General features: G+C 37.5%; 2 protein-coding genes across 3 annotated transcripts in view; both read left to right on the forward strand.

Moving 5' to 3' along the window:
- Positions 1–243: 243 nt before the first annotated feature.
- The window catches only part of LOC110063867 (transient receptor potential cation channel subfamily A member 1-like), a 39,016-nt gene continuing 19,630 nt past the window's right edge, over positions 244–19,629 (forward strand). Inside the window, exons 1-6 of one of the 2 annotated variants that reach the window (XM_089290695.1) lie at positions 244–345; positions 518–592; positions 9,956–10,233; positions 16,894–17,050; positions 18,028–18,218; positions 18,791–18,898. In XM_089290695.1, coding sequence (XP_089146821.1) covers positions 10,045–10,233; positions 16,894–17,050; positions 18,028–18,218; positions 18,791–18,898 — 645 coding nt within the window. In that variant the 5' untranslated portion in view covers positions 244–345; positions 518–592; positions 9,956–10,044. Of the gene's footprint in view, positions 346–517; positions 593–9,114; positions 9,203–9,955; positions 10,234–16,893; positions 17,051–18,027; positions 18,219–18,790; positions 18,899–19,629 lie in introns of those variants that run through there. The other variant, XM_089290694.1, reaches the window with a different exon arrangement.
- Positions 9,142–19,629, forward strand: part of LOC110063868 (transient receptor potential cation channel subfamily A member 1-like) — a 66,383-nt gene continuing 55,895 nt past the window's right edge. Inside the window, exon 1 of the mRNA XM_089290696.1 lies at positions 9,142–9,202. The gene's annotated coding sequence lies outside the window, so the exon portion shown is untranslated. The remainder of the gene's footprint in view (positions 9,203–19,629) is intronic.

The following is a 19,629-nucleotide window of genomic DNA, read 5'->3' on the forward strand; positions in this document are numbered from 1 at the left end:
GTTTTGTGGCGGCCATTTTAAATTTTTAATACGCGCGCGGTCTGCTAGTGCGAGGTCTGGAGCTGAAATTACGGAAATTGCTCGGAGCCTCCACGGAGCTCTAAGAAAATGACACTCTATTATCCTCGGTGAGCGATCGGCTCGAGTTTCCCGCCCGTCGAGTCCCAGACTTACGTAATTCGGGTTCCAGACCTCGCACTAGCAGACCGCGCGTTATTAAAAATTCAAAATGGCCGCCACAAAACGCAAAACACACAAAAAAACGCGCTACAGGTAGGTTAACCTTTTATCCATATTCTAAACGGATGTGAGGGCTCCCTGTGGACTAGCCGTCGTATCGAAAACGTGAGTATTTTGCTCTTGTTTTGCCCCGACAAATGTTCCAATCGATCTTATTTTCATTTTCCTGATAAGAATGTTTATAAGGTTCACATTTTTCGTGATTTAGTATAGAATACTACGCTGAAATACGAAAATGTAAATAAAAATATTCCTCGTCTGTTCTTTTGTATTTCAGTCACTGCTCAGACGCTGTCACGAGTGTACCAGCTCAAAACGAAATACAAACTGCATCCATTGAGAATACATCAGTGTAAGTACAGTCGATAAAATGTAGTAAGAATGAGTGCCATGGAAGCATCCATCGCGCAAATAAAATACACATTTTCAAACTGATGTTTAGTTGTTTTTTTATGCTACCCGGAACTTGATGCAACGTTTTATTTCTATAATGCTTGTTCCAAAAGCAATTACAGATGGAAATTGAAATGTTCACCAAAAGTCAGGATTCTTCGGCGACAGAATTCTCAAACGCTCTGATGGTACAAAGCCATCTGAAGCAGGTCGATCAGTTTGTTCGTTCAATTCTCTCATACGGAAATTCTGGTTTCTCTATTAAAATATTGACAGATGTTTGCTTCGCTTATAAAGAAAACGAAATTGAGCATCGCTGTTTACTATCGTTTAAGCTTAACAAGATAAGATTTCTACCATTTCTTTTATAGTCTAAAGGATTTCATTGCTTCTGTGAATAGCTTGTACGAAGTGCGCATCATTGACGTCGCCGTCCTTTGCGAAAATACACATCTTAAGCATTTTGTTTTTGACGACACAAAGGACCAGCGAAAGTTTCCCGCGTCCACTGCCTTTCCCGTCCTGGCCTTTCTTGTCCTCGAATCCTGTGGAGGAATCCTGACTTTAGGTGAATATTTTTAACTCCATCTGTAATCGAAGCAAGTATTTATTACAACCCAAACATTTACCGAGGTCAAGTTCCGGATAGAATGAAAAATGAAATTAACGTTAATTTGCAAATGTGCATTTTATTTGCTCGATGGATGCTTTATATATAGGTACGTAACAATTTTATTTCCAATCAAAACCTTCCGGAAACTGCTTAAAATCCTGCAAGATTCTTCTAAAACAATACTTCGGGGAATCGAATGGTCTTTACCAGCATTTGCGAGCATGCGAGAAGTGCGTTTATTTTTGCGAGCACGAGCAGGGATCAAATTTGCCTTGCAAGCAGCGAGCACTTTAGAAAACACCTGATGACGAGCAGCGAACGCTTGGTAAATTTGACACACGCAAACGGGCAAATAGCACACGCAACCGATAATAACTGTACTGCCAAAACCAATTTTCACATTTTCAGTTCCATTCAAATCGTTTCAGTTTCTAAGCTCAACTTAAATCCCAGACAGTTATTTGTCTTTAGTTTCGGATTAATTTGACAGCAAAACTATAAACAATTCTGCAATGAATATTTTAGCGACAGTGGACACAGTAGCGACAAACAATATTACAAAAATTGCGGTTGTAAAAAGCCGTTATTTGAGACATTTTCAATCCAAAGCCAAACTAAAACAAAACGTTCATTAATACGTACGATTATTCTTGAGTCACAATTTGCTTGTTTTGCTGCTATTTTATCATATTTTGCTTCTTGCAACGTTTACATGGCAGGTCGGGTTCCCCTGGGGTTAAGCTAGCCCTAGCCCTAGTTCTCAGCTAGGGCCACCCTAGAGCCATGGTAACCCTACCTGCCTTATAAACACGTCCATAAAAAAAGAGAAAAAGAGAGATGTGAGAGTGCTAGGGTAACCCTCTTGCTAGGGTCACCTTAGCACTTAGGAGGTAGCGTAACCCTGGCTAGCACTAGGGTTACCCTATCTCCTGAAGTTGTGAACACACCACGAGAAGAAGTTAAAAGCTTCCAGACTTTAAAAAGTTGTGACATAGAAAATATGTTTATTTGGTTGTAGAATTCGTAGGAAATGTACACATCGTGGCATTTAGTCTGACAAGCATTTCGAGCTTCGGTCTCGATGATCGGCAAACCGTGTTTCCCACTGATTCACTGAAAAAGATTTAACGTCATGAAGCTTCATTTGGAGGCTTCCATGATCTAACCAATTGCAGCCATACAACTATGACAGGCTCTGAAGGTCAAATGGTAATAGTAATATTCTTCATGCCATCATAACTCTAGATTACTTTCTCCCCTTTGCGGGTGCCTTTCACGAATATTTCTTACACCTGTCAGTTTCAATAAAACAAGGGAACATGTTTCCAGAAACATTAACATAGCGCGTGCATTTCTTGGTTTTCAAGATGCAAATTATGCTTCCGCTATACACGACAGAGAATTTTAACAAAAATCCGAGCATGTGAGCAGTTGCAAAAATTTTGCGAGCACACATCTAATTTTTGCGAACAATTCGAGCAAAGGCCAAATTTTGCAAGCACTGTTAAATAAAATGGGACCATTCGATACGTACCCCTACATTTGGTGAAAGCTGTGCCTGATTATATGAGAAAGAAAGATAAACAACTGAGAAAACAATGCCTACTCACTAAGATATGTAAACGATGTCACTTCATTTCGAAGCGCTTGGGGAAACCGTGAAGTCTTCAATTTCCTACATTTTGACTTCATAGTCGTAAGCAGCCAGAGATCGTAGACATTCGTAGCCCATGTAATTGCTTTACTGGAAATGTGACTTTTAATGAAAAGGTAACAATTCTAAGTAGCAAAACGAGGTTACAACTAGTGAGACAATCTCAGATAGTGCAGAGTGCAATTGATAGCTCTGGCACGGTGGTCCCATAAGTACTCACGCCTGCTCGGTTCACTTCTGGGTTGTATCTACCTTGGCAGTCTGCTACGGTTTTTCCCCTTAGCAGTGAATATGTTTCAAGGTTGTATTTTCATTCAAGGTCCAAAAATTACGTACAATTACTGTTTGTCACGACAGCTTTTAAATTTTACTCTGGTGTTTTACGATGATTTTTGTCATTTTAAATTCAATAATACGTTAAACAGACGTGACAATTTAACTCTTCGCGCCAACTTTCTAACTTGATACTTTTGTTTTCCTCGCAAATGTATGTAACATGAAACCGTTGTTTTCTCCAAAACACACGGAAGATGTGCTTGTTTTTGCGGGATAAATGAAAGAAAGTTAAATATCTGACGAAGAAATGAAAGAGAGATGATTTTGTTTTTTTCTCAAAATGTAAATTTTCTTATCACCGATAAACAAGACCTAATATAATTATCAGATAATCACGGAATACCAGTTTCTTTTTCTGTTGCCACCTTTGTTGTTCACAATAAAACAATAGGCCCTTTGCAGGATCCGGTCACAGTACGAAATTAATTACGCTGGGACGCAAGTTACACAGTGGGACTTCCAAAACAAAGGAAAGTCGGGCTGGACTGGTACGAGTCCCTTTGTTTTGGAAGTCCCACTGCGTAACTTGCGTCCCAGCACAATTAATTCCGTACCATGTGACCGGATCGTGCAAAGGGTCTATTCAAAATTTATACACAACAATATTGTTTCATACAACTGAGAAGCGTTTCAACGAGAAGTATTGAAGGTAAACAGCGTTACTTGGCCGATATTATCCTGTATCGGTGAACGAGCTAGTCTCCTCAAAGACTGATTAATTCAATTTGTGCTTTCATTAGGTGCCACGGCGTCTGTAGCATTATTTGAGCACTTTCCTGGTTTTTACAATTTGCAGAATATTGAAGCCACTAATAACTCGGGAACTTTTTGGTCTTTCTTATAGACGCAATTAAGGCAAGAAATAAACAAGCCGTTAAGAAGAAGCTATACTTCATTTCCTTCTTTATTTGAACCCTGACAAACATACTATTGTAGTTTGAAAACAGCAGATGATATTTGTTGAACAGACCTGTGGGTAATTCAAAAAGATACGTTTCACTTTTACACTAAAAAGGGACAGGTGGCGCTACCAGACATCACATGACACATAAAAGACCGCGTAGAAACATAGTATTTAACACTAACGAAGCAAGAACGCATGCCTCTTACATGTTGGGTTCTACCGTAAGGAAAACCACTCAACATTTGTGTTGCAATATATCCTCCTCCTAATATATAGATGACACGAACGCTAACTAATCAGCACGTGCGTTTAGAGCGAATTGGTTTTGTTCTAAAGAGAATAGTACGACAAGGAGAGCAAGAGGTTACTTGAAACAAATATAGAGCTTTGCGATGTTCACACCTAACTGACGTAGATGGAACATGTTTTACGTAGGTACACATGTACCTGTCCTACCTCACCCCCGCCACGTCCTTGCCTCTAGACTAATTAATTGATTGAAATCAATTAATTAAACAAACTTTAAAGTTTACACCTTAGTGCCTTATCGGTAGGCTGCCCCAAAACCATTCCAATAGTGCACTCTGCACTAAAAAGGGCAACAGAGGCTTCCCACTTTTTCCAAGCGATTATAGTTGCATTGTTTTATATTTCATTGATATGTTTTAAATACATTTATGTTATTTGCCGGCTGGGAGGTCCGTATAGTGAAAAACTGTGACCGAGGTCTCGAAAATGCTGCCCGACGCCGCAGGCCGAGGGCAGCATTTTCAAGCCCGAGGTCACAGTTTTCACTATACGGACCGACCCTAAGCCGGCAAATAACATGTTTATTTATTTTCCTGCAGTAATGGTTTTACAGATTACAAATGGCTTTGTTTTCGTAACTCTTGTCATTGAATCGGCTTGCGCGCCGTCTACTAACGATTTGTAAAAATCTTGGCAACGAGCGAGTAACTCAGATAGTAGACAAAGAAAGATGTATTAAAGAACAGATTTTTTTCAAACTACTTTATGTTAGTTGCATTTGTTTCACCAGTTAAGTTCTCCAAAATTGTTTTTGCGCTGTGAAATTTCGTGTGAAGTTTGAAGTTTACTACAAAAACAATTTCTGTCAGTCGTTGCTTTAAAAATCACTTGAAATCAGACCTTTCTACCGTAAATGAAATAGAAGAAAACGAGGAAATTCGTTAAGTGTATTCCACAGAAATTCTCCTAAATACAGCAACGATTAAAGAGATAAACTCGACCGAAATTGACTCAAATTTTACGGCGAGAGAAACACAGGATTACGCGCCATTACAGCGGCAAGCTACAAACAACCAAGCAAACTCTCACAACTTCAAAACACTCAATTGATAAACTCGCATTGGCTAATCGTCGATGGATGTGCAAAAAAGACAAAAGATTGACGAAAAAAATCCGGCCCGTGGGCCGTATCGTAAAAAGCTGGACCGGTCACGTGCGTATGATTAGCCAATTAAATTCGAGGATTTAGGAATCCGGCCCGCTCAGATGTTTGAGAAAAAAATAAAGTAAGAAATTGTTTAGTTGTGCAAAATTAATACTTTTATTTACACCAATTACAATACTAATACAATAACTTGTTCAGTACAATACAGTTACTTACGTTACTTACAATACTAATACTTACATGAATAATTACTTACAATATGATGAGATTACTTACATTTAATACTTAAAATATAATACGATTACTTGCGCTACTTTATTCTCGCACAGCAAATAGATTACTACAGCATTTCAACTCACAATGCATTAAAAGAAAACAGCTTACTCCTGTCAGTAACTTGCGTCGTTAATATGAGCTGATAAAAATAGGCATGTCTGTATTCATGTGCCTTGTTTCTTTTCCTTTTATTTCTATTTTCGTTTTAAGAGGACTAGTTAGAAAGCTAAAAAGAGCTTACAAAAAGAACAACAGAAGCTTCCCTTTTTTAGAGTTGTTGTAGTTGTATTGTTTTATATTTCATAGATATGTTTTACATACAGTATAAGAATTTGTTTAGTCTTGGAAAAGTAATACTGCTACTTACACCAATTACAATACTAATACGATTACTAACACTCCTTAGTAGAATTCTACTAGTATCCAGATGCAAATGCTGTGATTGACTGAGCCATTGCACACTATCACCCATTAGTGTGCAGTGGCTTGGTTTGGTCGAAAAAATTGCAACATTACCTCGTTTCTCCGAAGTTTTGAAAGAACATTTAGAAACAAATGGATAATCAAATAGCTTAGAAGACTAAAAGAAGGGCATTTTCGGTTTCTTGAATCAAAAAGCTCCAACTTTTTGGACAGAAACTATTAAGCGCACGTACACAACTGCAAATGTCAAGTTGACGATTCAGTCCGTGTAAATTCTCGAAAGCGTCAAGTTTAATACTAAGATCAGAAATAACTGGAATCGTTATTTGAAGGAAAATTCAGTTAGAGTTCTACATAACAATTAGATTATTCCCTCTCGATTACTATGAGGCGATATAGTTGATTCGGCCTTCGGCTTCACCAACTATCACCTCATAGAAATCTCGAGCTCATAATCTAATTATTAATTACAATATAATACGATTACCTACGCTACTTACAATTCTTGCACAGCAAATAGATTACTACAGCATATTTACTTACACAACGTGAAAAAACCAAGCTTACTCTAGTCAGTAAATTGAATTGTTAATATTTGAGCTGATGAGAAAGACATGTCCGTATACATGTGCCTTGTTTCTATTCCTTTCTTTTCCATTTACATTTTAAGAAGACTAGTTAAAAATTTAAGAGGAGATTACAAAAATGTATTGTTTTCTATTTCATAGATATGTTTTAAATATAGTAAGAAATTGTTAAGTTTTGGAGAGCAAAGGCCTTTCAAACGAAATCAAAACGTTTTCATGCAACGATGGATTTCCCGGAGATAGCCCGGCGATAAGTTCTATGTTTGAGGCAGTTTCTCCAAGCTTTTTTCCTTTTACTGCTTGTTTTGCTGTTTGTTATTTGAAGGGATAAACGAGGTGTCCCAAAGACTACGATAGCCCTCGAGGTCTTTGCATAGGGCAAATTTCTGACTTCTGAGTTTCTGGTCTACTTCGAATTCAGGTTTGTCTTCACCGTCCGCCATGTTTTTTTTAATAACATATTTGTCGCGTAGACGCACTTCGCTGACAGCAAATCACAAGCGTTGAATTCAAACTTGTTGTTGTGAGGCAACAAAACTAAAATTTGCTTCAGAAGGTAGAACTCGAGTCTAATTTGGCCAGCACGTTGCGTCGACTTCCAACACTGTATTTTGCTGTATCTTGGGTTGTTGCAAAACAAGTTGAAGGAAAATGTTGCCCGTATTATTTCATTTATTCTCTACAGGAGTCATGCTGTGCTTATTTTCTTGGAGAACTTATCATCGGAAAAAATTTTTTGAATTAAATAATAGTTTGGCTTCTATTTGGAGGGACTCGGTTATACAAGTGGTTGAAAGGGAGGCTTCCCTTTTCTTTTTAATCAACATCAGTTTATTTTAGTTCACAGTTGTTCCGAATTATAGCGCGACAAAATAAAATTCGGTTGCTGCTCAGAATGTGGTGTAGGCATTAATAAATAGTTGATAGTTACGAGAGACAACTAAACAACTAAGCTTCAAGCTGGTATGATCAACTGCAATCTTGCAATCTGAACAGTTTGTTATCCCCACAACTGATGAAAAGAAAGAAAACCACTAAGTAAATATTGTACCACGAACTACTTCGAACTAACATTCAAATAATTTTTTCAAGCAACGTTTTGCAAGGAGAATTATAAATAGTTCACGCTGGCTTTAAAAGCGAAGTCTTTTTGCATTGCTTCATAGTAAAGGCCATGGAATAAAGACTTTGTACCCTTCGAGACAAATACCCCTTTATCAGCGAGCAGAAAGCGAAGGGAAACTCGGTTTGGCAGGGTGAAGTCTTAAGTGCTTTGCCTTAATAAGATTAGTAACAATAAATTATATGCGACGATTTTTCCAAGCTTGAAAGCTTTCATAATTTACATATCACATGAAATTTCGAATAAGGCGAATTGATTATATGCCAAATCACAAACAAGTTAAATGTTTCAAAAGTGTATATTTATTTTTTCCTATTTTCGAAAGCATTACAGATGACAATAGTAAAGTTATAAATATCCCCTAGGCTGTAATATTTGACGGATCCTGTTTACATTTTATTTCAATGATTTTATTTATGATTTCAGAAGTTTGATAATTGTCAGTTCACTAATATGAAGTGCAACAGATTTTCCTAAAATAAGCAAATGCTAACACCAAAGGGCTTTACGTCATATCATCGATTTCATCCACAAATTTGCTATACCTTGCCCTGTTTCAAGCACGAATAGTACTAAAGCCTTTTTTTTATCGGGGAGTGGACAAAAGAAAAATGGATTTAATTTGAAGTTTACGTGTGCGACTACGTGTGTTTACCATTTCTTTTATTTGTGCTAATAATCTTTGTAATGTATTTGGAGTAAACGTCGTTTGGTGATTTTCAGGGTAGAACCTGGTGTTAGCGAAATATGACTTTCTACCTTGTCGTCCATTCAGCACGACATATATGTCCTTAAAAGTGTAATGTTCTTTAATTAGTTTTTCGCCGCTGTGGTCAAAGAACATAATCATTTCTTTTTTTGTTCGACCCAACACAAGCCGCTATTAATTATTGACGTTTATAAATACAAACAGACTGCCAAAATCCTGGTCACAAAGTTTGATTAAATCTTGAAACAGTCAGCACTATTGAAAAACAAGGACCTCCATCTCGGTGAAAATTGAATGACTATAAGCGTTTACTATGTGACTTGTCGATCACAAAAAGTTTTTATATTTAATGAAATGACAAAGCCCCAAATATCATTGGCCAACATAAGTAAAACGTTCTGATATAAAAGCCGATCAGTTATTTAAAACACGACATTTAATTAAGCCGCATCGGCGTTTAAATTCGATCCGAGGTGGGTTTCAACATCGCTTAGCGGACTGAAGTGGAAAACTGAAACCTTTTCTTTCTTGTAAGTAAAGGATGTGTTTTTGTTCCTCAACAAAAAGGGAACACCTAAGGATTTAAAAAATTAAGGCATGTCCATATTTATCATTAAATGTTGGTGTTAATGATTTTCATATCAGCCCTGAACAAGGACAGGTGAAAGAGGATAAAAGCAAGTGCCTTACACGCCATTTAGAATCGAAGTGGAAGGCACCTTCCGTGACGAAGTATCGCTCGAACATATTGTTACTTTTTAACAAGTATAGTTTCCTCCTAGGTGTATGTTCTAAACTAAACCGAAAGTAAGATATGGCATTTATTGCCTGCTTAAGTTCAAGTTTTATTCTCCTTGCAACCTAATGAACTGCACTTAGCATTTTCTAAATTACTTGTATTAAAGACGGAAATACGATTTATATCTTAGACACGCTTTCCAATTTCTTTGATTCAAATGTCAACAGAAAAAATTTATGAGTAAGGACTGTGTTTGCTAGTGGTTGGTTTGCCATGTTAATCTCAAAGAACACGTCATTTTCGATAGAAATGTTCACAAACCGTTGTTCCGATGGCAAGAAGTAATTAACTTTGAGAATTATGAAGCTTCATTACAAACTGATGACTGTTTTGCCATTAAAGTAAGTCATTTTTAAGTTAGAGTTTAATTGTTATGGAAATGACCTGCATTTATCGTGTAATTTATGGGAACCCCCACTTCTGCAGACAGTTTCAAAAGTAATTTTGTACAGCAACACCATTGTGTTCTATTCTATTGACACAGTTTATGAACCAACCACACAGCGAGAACATCATCGTGACGTCTGCAAACAAGACCTTGCGTGATAATTGAAGAAGAAAAAGCTGCGCAAGATGATAGAAGATTCAGAGTACATCAAGCTAGAGGGAATCGATGACAAAGAAATGTCACTCCGCTTAAGCCTTCTCGATACCAGGAATTCTCGACGAATATCTCACAATTCCATGGCGGAAAGCTCTCTTCAAAAAAGCATCAATGAAACGGTGGAGCGAAATCCGTGCAAACGGATTGGGTTGCATCAGGTAGGAAAGACCAAAGTTCTCTTAATCGAAGAAAAACCTATCAGTTACTTAATATTAAATTAAATTCTCTGTTGTGAGAAAGCTTTCTTTAGCTTCAGGTTCAAGGAAATAATGGACAACTGAAGGACAGTTTACTGTACTATATCGTTACGCTTACATGCATCCAGTTTGTAGCCAATGCTCAAAGACCTAATCAGGCATGACGGCCAAAAATAAGAAACGAAGCATGTGGGCAAGAAACAAATATCATGCCTGACTAAAGATGTTGACGTTCAAGTAATTCGTATTTAAAACTTTAGACCCAGAAGCAATCGGACATGTACATTCATTTGGTTACGTCCCCTTTACCAGTAAAGAAGAAGAAAATAGGAAAGCTAGGGTTGACATATCAAGCCAAGTAGCAGTGTACAAGTTTCAGTAACAAGCCTTCAGAAGAGCAAACCTCCCATAATTATATTTATTATTAACAGATCCATATCCTGTACGTTAAGTTAGAACGTTTTTTTTTTCTTTTTTTTAAATTTCCAATCGGGGTTGTTTGCAACATGTGTGGTCATTATAGCTTTTACTTAGAGTGACAGCACAGATGATCTTTTTCACAGAGAAAAAGTCGAAAGTTAATTTAAATATCATTAGCATTAACGTTACAGTAATCGCTCCGATATCACGCGTTTGAGATTAAAATTTTGCTCTTCTTTTTCCCAAGGTCTCAGACATATTTAAGAAGTTACATTAATTCATGCATGGCGTCATTCTCAAATTTAGGAACTCTATACGGTCGATCGAATGTTGTCGGCGATTTCGTTTTCCAATCTAAACAGCTCAGCAAAAAAACCTCTGAGATTACGACATGTATTGTTGATAAATTTCATATTTCGTCATGTTAGCTGCAGTACATCAATATCGGGAAGGGACTAAGCTTCGAAGTAAATTAAAGGTCTGAGATTCAGGTTCATGTACGTGCAAAATTACAAATGAACTTTGTTATAATCGTGATGGGTAAGCTAGGGTTTAACGTATAAATAAAGAAATGTCTTTTTCAGCTGATAAAAAGAAGTCAAAACATACCGTAATGGATGGATCATGTTTTGCACCATTTTTTTATGCAAACCAAACGAAATGTTGTGAAATGAATCTCAATTTATAAAAAAGCTAGAATAATTTACATTCCTAAGAATAAGACCACAGCAAAATAGCACGTTTAGCAGTGTATGTGACACAAGTCGTCAGTACATGAAATAAATCCTTCTCATATTTATTCCCTTTCCCTTTTTTTCGCGACAGCAGTTTGCTCGTCGTCTTGTTATGATTTTTAAGACCTTTTCCAAGAAACTGTCTGTATAATTGTTGCTCCCGAAAATTGCAATGAAAACGAACAGAAAGATCAAGAAATGAGGGAAAACTGCTATTAACACCACAAAGTTGAAATTCATCCGCACAAAAGATATGATTTTCGGGGGAGAAAGTGTTATTAAAATGTGTTTCACTGCAACTTATTATTTCATGCATACAATCATTTTTTTGTGCATCCAGGTCAAAAAGATCAAGGACACAACAAAGTTTATATTCTGCTAACATCGAATCAAACTGTACATAAATCATTAATATAACTACTGAATTCAAATATAACGAATTTTTGAACAGAATTAGTCGTTGTATCCGAGATTTGTAGTCCGTTAAATAAGTTTACACACAGAACAAACATGATTTACCGCAAAAGTAATCGCTAAAAGGGAGGTAAACACTCAGCAAGAAATCCTTCAGAAATTTTATGTTCCCTTTATTACTGTGTGTTTAAAGAGAGGTTTAATTATAATTTGGCAAAGAAAACAGCTCTTATTTTGACATTTTCCAATTTCTCTTCGATAAAAGCTTTTCGAGTTAGTTCAGCTGCTTCTTCCAAATTTGGATCAATAGATATGGCTTGCCGTATATCAGAAATTCCAGGCACGAAAATGTCTGCATATTGCACGAGCGTTGCAGATAAGCTTTGATATTCAGGGCACGCACGCTTGACTGTAGTAACAGATATGGCTTGCCGTATATCAGAAATTCCAGGCACGAAAATATCTGCATATTGCACGAGCGTTGCAGATAAGCTTTGATATTCAGAGCACGCACGCTTGACTGTACTAACAACTTCTCTAGCAAGCGTGGAAAGGGTTAGTATGTATTATAAAGCTCTCTCGCGAATTGGATTTTTATGAAATCATCTGTCGTGGAAAACTAGTGATATTAGAATGACACCTGTCCAGAGAATGATTTCGAGAACCTTTTTTCATAGATTCAGTTGAAGATTTGTTTTTATGGGACAAGTTTTTATATCAAGTTCGATGCTTTAGCTGAATTACTTCAAGGGATTATTTCTTATATTTATTAAGGTTTTTTTCATCTACTAAGAGTATTAAGTACTTTAATTGATGGAGAGGCGGCGAAATCAAACATTGCTCTCTGCTCAAGTTGTCGTCGGCACTTGAAAGGGAAGAGAACTATTAACAAACAATCGAATCTGAAATGGCTGACTTAAATATATTTAATTTTTTGAAGTGAGACACTTTCACTCTGGTAAAGAACAAAGTGTCATATTCGATTCGAAGGAATTGACTGTATGGAAATCAGATGAGTCGTATAATATGTTTTTTTTTGTTTTTGTGTTTTTTTTTTTAGATTAAAATAGTTTCAATTCTCATATTACTGCTGCGTCATTGTGATGTTGTGTTTTATTTTTGCTAACATGACATCATGTGCACAGATGTTCGAACATCATCACGTTATTATGTTTAGTCTAGTTTGTTTAATTAAAAAAAGAATCACACACTGTGTTAGAATTTATCTCTGATCTTTTGAAAATTTATGAAAATCAGTCATCTATCTCTGTTTCTACAAAAGTAATCAAAGTGAACTCTAACCTGTGTGAATATTCACAATCTCAACAGGAGGCTTGGCCCCTGGAGTAGTGTTATGGTTTTCCTTTAGTGATTCAAGTTCTTCCGGTAAAATATTGTCTGATAATCAAAGCCAACATACAGCTGCTTCATCTCTCTTTGATTTCGTCTGTGCATTAACGTCGCTGAAAAATCAACTCACAACAACTACCGAGACGATCGTAATAACCAGTTTACTTGAGTTTAATAGTTCCTAATTTGTCCTCTTCAACCCAAACGTTTTTGATTACGTAATTATAAGCGCATATTCAGGAAATGTTGCCGTGTGATACAAGGCAAGTGAAAAATGTTGCGTTCAGTGTTGTAGCGTGTTTTGGGTCTCAACAGTCCGTGCTGTGATATTGGCAAGTTTATTTACTGCTGAATGCTCCCGCGGTGCCTCTCTCTACTAACATGCATGCAACTACAACGTACAACCTGGTACCTGAAGGGAACGTATATAAACTTTGGTTCTTTCGGCTATCACAAGTTTCTTAGACTTCCCTCATACAATAGTTTTAAAGATTTTGATTCGAAGGGACAATTTATAATTGTCAAATATTCTTAATTAAGGAAAAACAGTCCGTCCTGTGATATTGGCAAGTTTATTTACTGCTGAATGCTCCCGCGGTGCCTCTCTCTACTAACATGCATGCAACTACAACGTACAACCTGGTACCTGAAGGGAACGTATATAAACTTTGGTTCTTTCGGCTATCACAAGTTTCTTAGACTTCCCTCATACAATAGTTTTAAAGATTTTGATTCGAAGGGACAATTTATAATTGTCAAATATTCTTAATTAAGGAAAAACAGTCCGTCCTGTGATATTGGCAAGTTTATTTACTGCTGAATGCTCCCGCGGTGCCTCTCTCTACTAACATGCATGCAACTACAACGTACAACCTGGTACCTGAAGGGAACGTATATAAACTTTGGTTCTTTCGGCTATCACAAGTTTCTTAGACTTCCCTCATACAATAGTTTTAAAGATTTTGATTCGAAGGGACAATTTATAATTGTCAAATATTCTTAATTAAGGAAAAACAGTCCGTCCTGTGATATTGGCAAGTTTATTTACTGCTGAATGCTCCCGCGGTGCCTCTCTCTACTAACATGCATGCAACTACAACGTACAACCTGGTACCTGAAGGGAACGTATATAAACTTTGGTTCTTTCGGCTATCACAAGTTTCTTAGACTTCCCTCATACAATAGTTTTAAAGATTTTGATTCGAAGGGACAATTTATAATTGTCAAATATTCTTAATTAAGGAAAAACAGTCCGTCCTGTGATATTGGCAAGTTTATTTACTGCTGAATGCTCCCGCGGTGCCTCTCTCTACTAACATGCATGCAACTACAACGTACAACCTGGTACCTGAAGGGAACGTATATAAACTTTGGTTCTTTCGGCTATCACAAGTTTCTTAGACTTCCCTCATACAATAGTTTTAAAGATTTTGGTTCGAAGGGACAATTTATAATTGTCAAATATCCTTAATTAAGGAAAACAAAGTCAAAATGAAAATTTCACTATTCAAGCGGTTGTCACATCAGATAACATGTTAAATCCTAAAGCATGTCAGTCTTTTACAATCCGTCTCGAAATATATTTTGTCTGTCCTTGTTTTTTTTTAAGTTTGTTCATTGTTACCTTGAATCATTTCCCACCTTTGTAAATTTATATTTATAGGTTTCTAGCTCTCTTTGCGATAAGAGATAACTTTGCACATCACAAAAATTCTCAATATGTCGCGATAAAGTCTATTTAAGTTTACTTCCCACCATCGCGGGTGTCCTTCGGAAAACAATTCGTACGTGGGCCAGTTTCAATAAAGCCCCAACAAACTATATATCAGAAGAGAGCTTAAAGTGCCTATGAAGTAAAAAATAATTGCTGCTGATTTGAAAGGCTTTTCAAAGTAAATAAGAATGTCGTTTTCGTTTTTGGAATATCTTTTTTCGTTTTAGAGATACTCACGTTTTTGTATTGTAAGTGATGACGTCATAGGTGGTTCCACTAAAACAGCTCAACACTCAATCAAGAATATCTCTAACAATGTTAAAGCATTGTTCTTTAAACTTGGCATCAGAAAAGTACATCTCAAAAGAAACAAAATGGCATCCGTCTTGCCGTCGCCATGACAACAGTTATGCCGCTGGTCCTGTTTTAATTAAAACTAACATAACCAGATTTTATCTTAAGCAAGGATCATCCACTCCCAACAATCTAATGGGGAGAGTTAAGACAATATGGGAATCATGTGTGTTCCGGGCAAGACCCTCTGTCCCTTTTCGAAGGGTTGCAAATTGGCATATTTGGTTTTTCACAGAAAGAGACTGGAGCCAAAAGTGTTGCCATGGCAACAACACAGAAGGTGTCATTCTGTTTCTTTTGTGATGCACATTTGTGGTGCCAAGTTTGAAGAACACTGCTCCAATATTTCTAGAGATATTCTTGATTCAGTGTTTTACTGTTCAAGTGGAACCACCTATGACGTCATCACTTTCCTCATTTGCATAATGCAAAAACGTAAATATCTCTAGAACGAAAAAGGATATTCCAAAAAGGGAAACGCCATTCTTCTTTACTTTGAAAAGCCTTTCAAATAAGCAGCAATTATTTTTTACTTCATGGGCACTTTAATAAATGTAGTTTACGATAAAAATAAATTTAAGCGATTTTTGTCTTCTAGGAAGGTTCAGGAGCCCGTATGGCGTAAAACGCCCGAGGGTTGTTCCATTGAAATTATCGGCTATCGGATGCCGCCACACGAGCACAATGGCTCAATGGCTGGACAGTCTTATTCACAAGGCGTCAATCAACAAAAGTGTGTCGGGCTTTTTCGACATTCTGATTGGTTGTCTGGATATCCGCATCTAAAGTTGGAGTAGCTAAAAATATGCAAGACGCGTTGCGTATAAATGGACGCCACAAGAAAATCTGTTAAATATCAAAATTTCCCGACAAACTTTCGTTTGTCATTATCCCTGGAATGTTCTGGCAAAATTTCACGAAAATCCGTCAAATCTGCATACCCTATAAATTCGCTCAAAGTAAATGCATTTCTCCCAAAATCAAATTGCGAGATTTTAGCTCATAAAGGTTCGTAAACAACTCGCGCAACGCCAGGAGAATATCTCGCCTTATGAAAACGCAAATCAGTGGAACAACAGGACCTCCTAGCGTCAATGACAATGAATCAGGATTTCCCGAGAAAAGCATCGCATTGCAACATGTTTTCTATCGCTCTGTCGCATTGAAGAAAAAGACACTAAAACGGACAAAGTAGCCAAAGGCAGAAGAACAAATGCGAGATAAACCATACCAAATAACATGAAATAAGAGCTCCAAGATGACTGGTTTGCCGCGAAAATTCCCTTGGCGGTTTCGTCCATTTAAGCGATTACGACACCTTCATGGTTTATTAACTTTCTTTGAAAGTACGTTTCTTCTAAATAACTCGGCCGCTTTTTGAGATTTTTAACATTTTTTTTTGTAAACCTAAGATAAAATTACTGACTTAAATTTTGTCAAATAAAAGAAAAAACGATTTTTTTGTGCCCTCGAAGGAAGGAAGTAGCCTTAGCAAGGGTTTTTAGCCTCAAATTTCACTCCTCTATAGCTATATAATTGCGACAAACCCCAAAACAGATTAGGTTGTGTAAACGTCCCACATTATCTTTTCTTCAGTGAACTGTGAACAAATCAGTTTTACTGCTTACTTTCTAGGCATGTCGCGATGGCTTGCCATGTGTTGCAGAGCGGTTGATTCGAGTAAGCGCTTCAGAATGTAACGCATACGACGGAGATGGACTTACCCCACTTCACCATGCGGCGAGAGGAAACCATGTACAAATCATTCAACTGCTGCTTAACGCTGGGGCCGGTAAGGAGTTGTAGAATGCAATCGATTGCTTTACATTTTTTATTTAGTCCACTATTATATGTTTTTTGTGAAGGCGCGTTGGCGTCATGGTTACAGAGCTCTACTTCGGATCGGGCAGTCCGAGTTCGAGCCCTAGCGGGGGACATTGTGTTGTGTTCTTGGGCAAGACACTTTACTTTCACAGTGCTTCTCTCCACTGTAGAGTATAAATGGGTACCGGCAAATTTAATTCTGGGGGTAACCCTGCGATGGACTAGAGTCGTTTCATGCTACAGACACGCCGGCCTGATAGGCCACTTGGCTCGTATGCAGACTTTACCTTATTTGTTGTTTAATAAGACCCCCAACAAATAATCTTAAATTAGGAAGTAAAAAGAGGAAATGAACGATGTTACGGTGAATAGTATTGGCCGTAACAGAATGTAGAACTGCACTTATCCTGCATTTTTTTTGTAAAACAAAACTGAAACAGTTTTCATTAAGGTGGCTCAAAGCAGTTTCTAGCAGTTAGATTTTACTAGGTCATTATTACCACTCTTTATCACTTGATGCTAAAATTATTCGTCTTCTTTCTTCTTCATTTTCGTGACACCATAGGTTACCATGGCAATAGTATGACCTGCTATAAACACCCTTAAATACAACTTTAGAGACTTATAATTCAAAAAGGGCACGGTGAAATTTTTTTACTTTATCAAATTTTAATAACCATGATAAGACGCAACTTTTGGAAAAGTTCAAAAAACTGTATGATAAGTACATAGGGTTCAGAGCCACCTCAAATTTTTAAAAACTAAGGTCGCGTTATGCATTTCTAATTGAAATTTCTGGTTGGTGTTCAACTTGGTCGTTAAACCCGGCATAGCGTTAGTTCAAAATACTTTACCAGCAGCAAAAGGAATTGTCTCCTTTCCAACCAGTTACCATCTGAACGCCACGCAGATGTCTGAGATGAGTCTGTTGATTATTTCACACAGATATCAATTTTCCTGCTGCTTTGAACGCTGGCTGTGCCTATATGACACCGTTGATATGCGCCAGTAAGTTTGGTTCGCTCGATGCGTGCCGGCTGCTCATTCAAAATGGCGCTCACATTACCAAGAAATCCTGCAATGGTCAATCACCGCTGCATTATGCAGCACGTAAAGGACATACAAAGGTCTTGGAGGTAGGGTTTACACGATAAGATATGAGGTAATTTTCGCGTTAAAGGGCTATTGAATCCTGAAATCGAAAATGACATGAGGTCATAACAAAAAAGTCGGGGGGGACCCCCATATGAAAAGATTGGGGATACTTGCCGAAAAATTTGAATTAAATCCCTGATGGAGACCAATATATCTGAGCATGGCTCAAGCTTTATTTGACCCCTAAAAGATACCACTTAAAACAGAATAGGTACGATTACCAGCCGCTGTTCAGGAAGGGAGCCCGCGCAAGTAGAGTTGGACTCGAGAGACCGGCCGAAATCAAGCGTTAAGACGAAACCTTAACCCGAAGCCTTAACCCTAATCTTTATGTACTTGTCAACTTTTGGTGTTTCAGTTTTTGCCGGATTTATTAACTATCCCCAATTAACTGTCCCTGGGTCTCCGAGGATGATTACCAAGTTGAAAACATATTCAATAACTGTAATAAAATAAACTGGCAGCCCAACACATAGTGCCGCAATAAACAAGTAACACCTCTAATATATGCAGACCAGATGCATTCAAGCCAACTTTAATTTGAATTATCCAGCTTCTGCTAAAAGAAGGAGGAATTCCCATAAACCTTGAAGACAACGACAAAGCCACTTCATTACACGCTGCAGCTCTGGCGGGACAGACAGAAGCTATTAGGAAGTTGGTAAGAAAGCTTTTTACTGAAGTCGTATATACTCCGTCCAGTCCTAATCCAGTCCCCAGCAGTCGGGCGTTGCTAGGTAACATAACGCATTCTCTTAGCAACAGGATAAACAAGTAGAAAAGAATAAGAAAAGACAACGTAAGAAAAAAGCCGGTTTTGATGTGACGTCATCATTTTCCAAAATAAGAAATTACCAATCCTGCTGAAGTTTTAGTTGCATCAGATGTAAGACGCTCTAATAACTTGATGTTTTGTAACGTTTAAGCCCGACAGGATTTCCTCATTATGTAATAGTGCACGTCTGAATTTCCAAGTTTATGCGTTTTGTGACATTAAAATGGCGGCCCGATAAGCCTCTCGAGTAAGGTCAAAAGATGAGTTATTGCTCAAGTTTTTGAACAGTTCTTGCTCTAGAGGAAGTATTAATTTCAATGTGTCGGAGCTCAAGAATAATACTAGCAAAACTCAATGACAAACGTTTCTGTTACTTTACAGACGCCATGTTACTGTCCCTGCGAGGGACACAAACATGGCGACTCCATACAAAGCTTTATAAATTTGAGCGAAACACCTCACCGAATAACGCGCGAGTGAAAAACGGCACAGACCTAAATCTTGGCCAGGTTGTTTATATATTTCATATCCCAGCTTCTTGACTTCATTTACTGAATGGTTACGAATTTTATTTTTGATGGCGTAACACTGCAAACCAGCCATAACTCTGAGGAAAT

This window comes from Orbicella faveolata, unplaced genomic scaffold, assembly GCF_042242905.1.
Source record: "Orbicella faveolata isolate gen_17 unplaced genomic scaffold, um_ofav_v1 contig_2, whole genome shotgun sequence".
NCBI lineage: Eukaryota > Metazoa > Cnidaria > Anthozoa > Scleractinia > Merulinidae > Orbicella > Orbicella faveolata.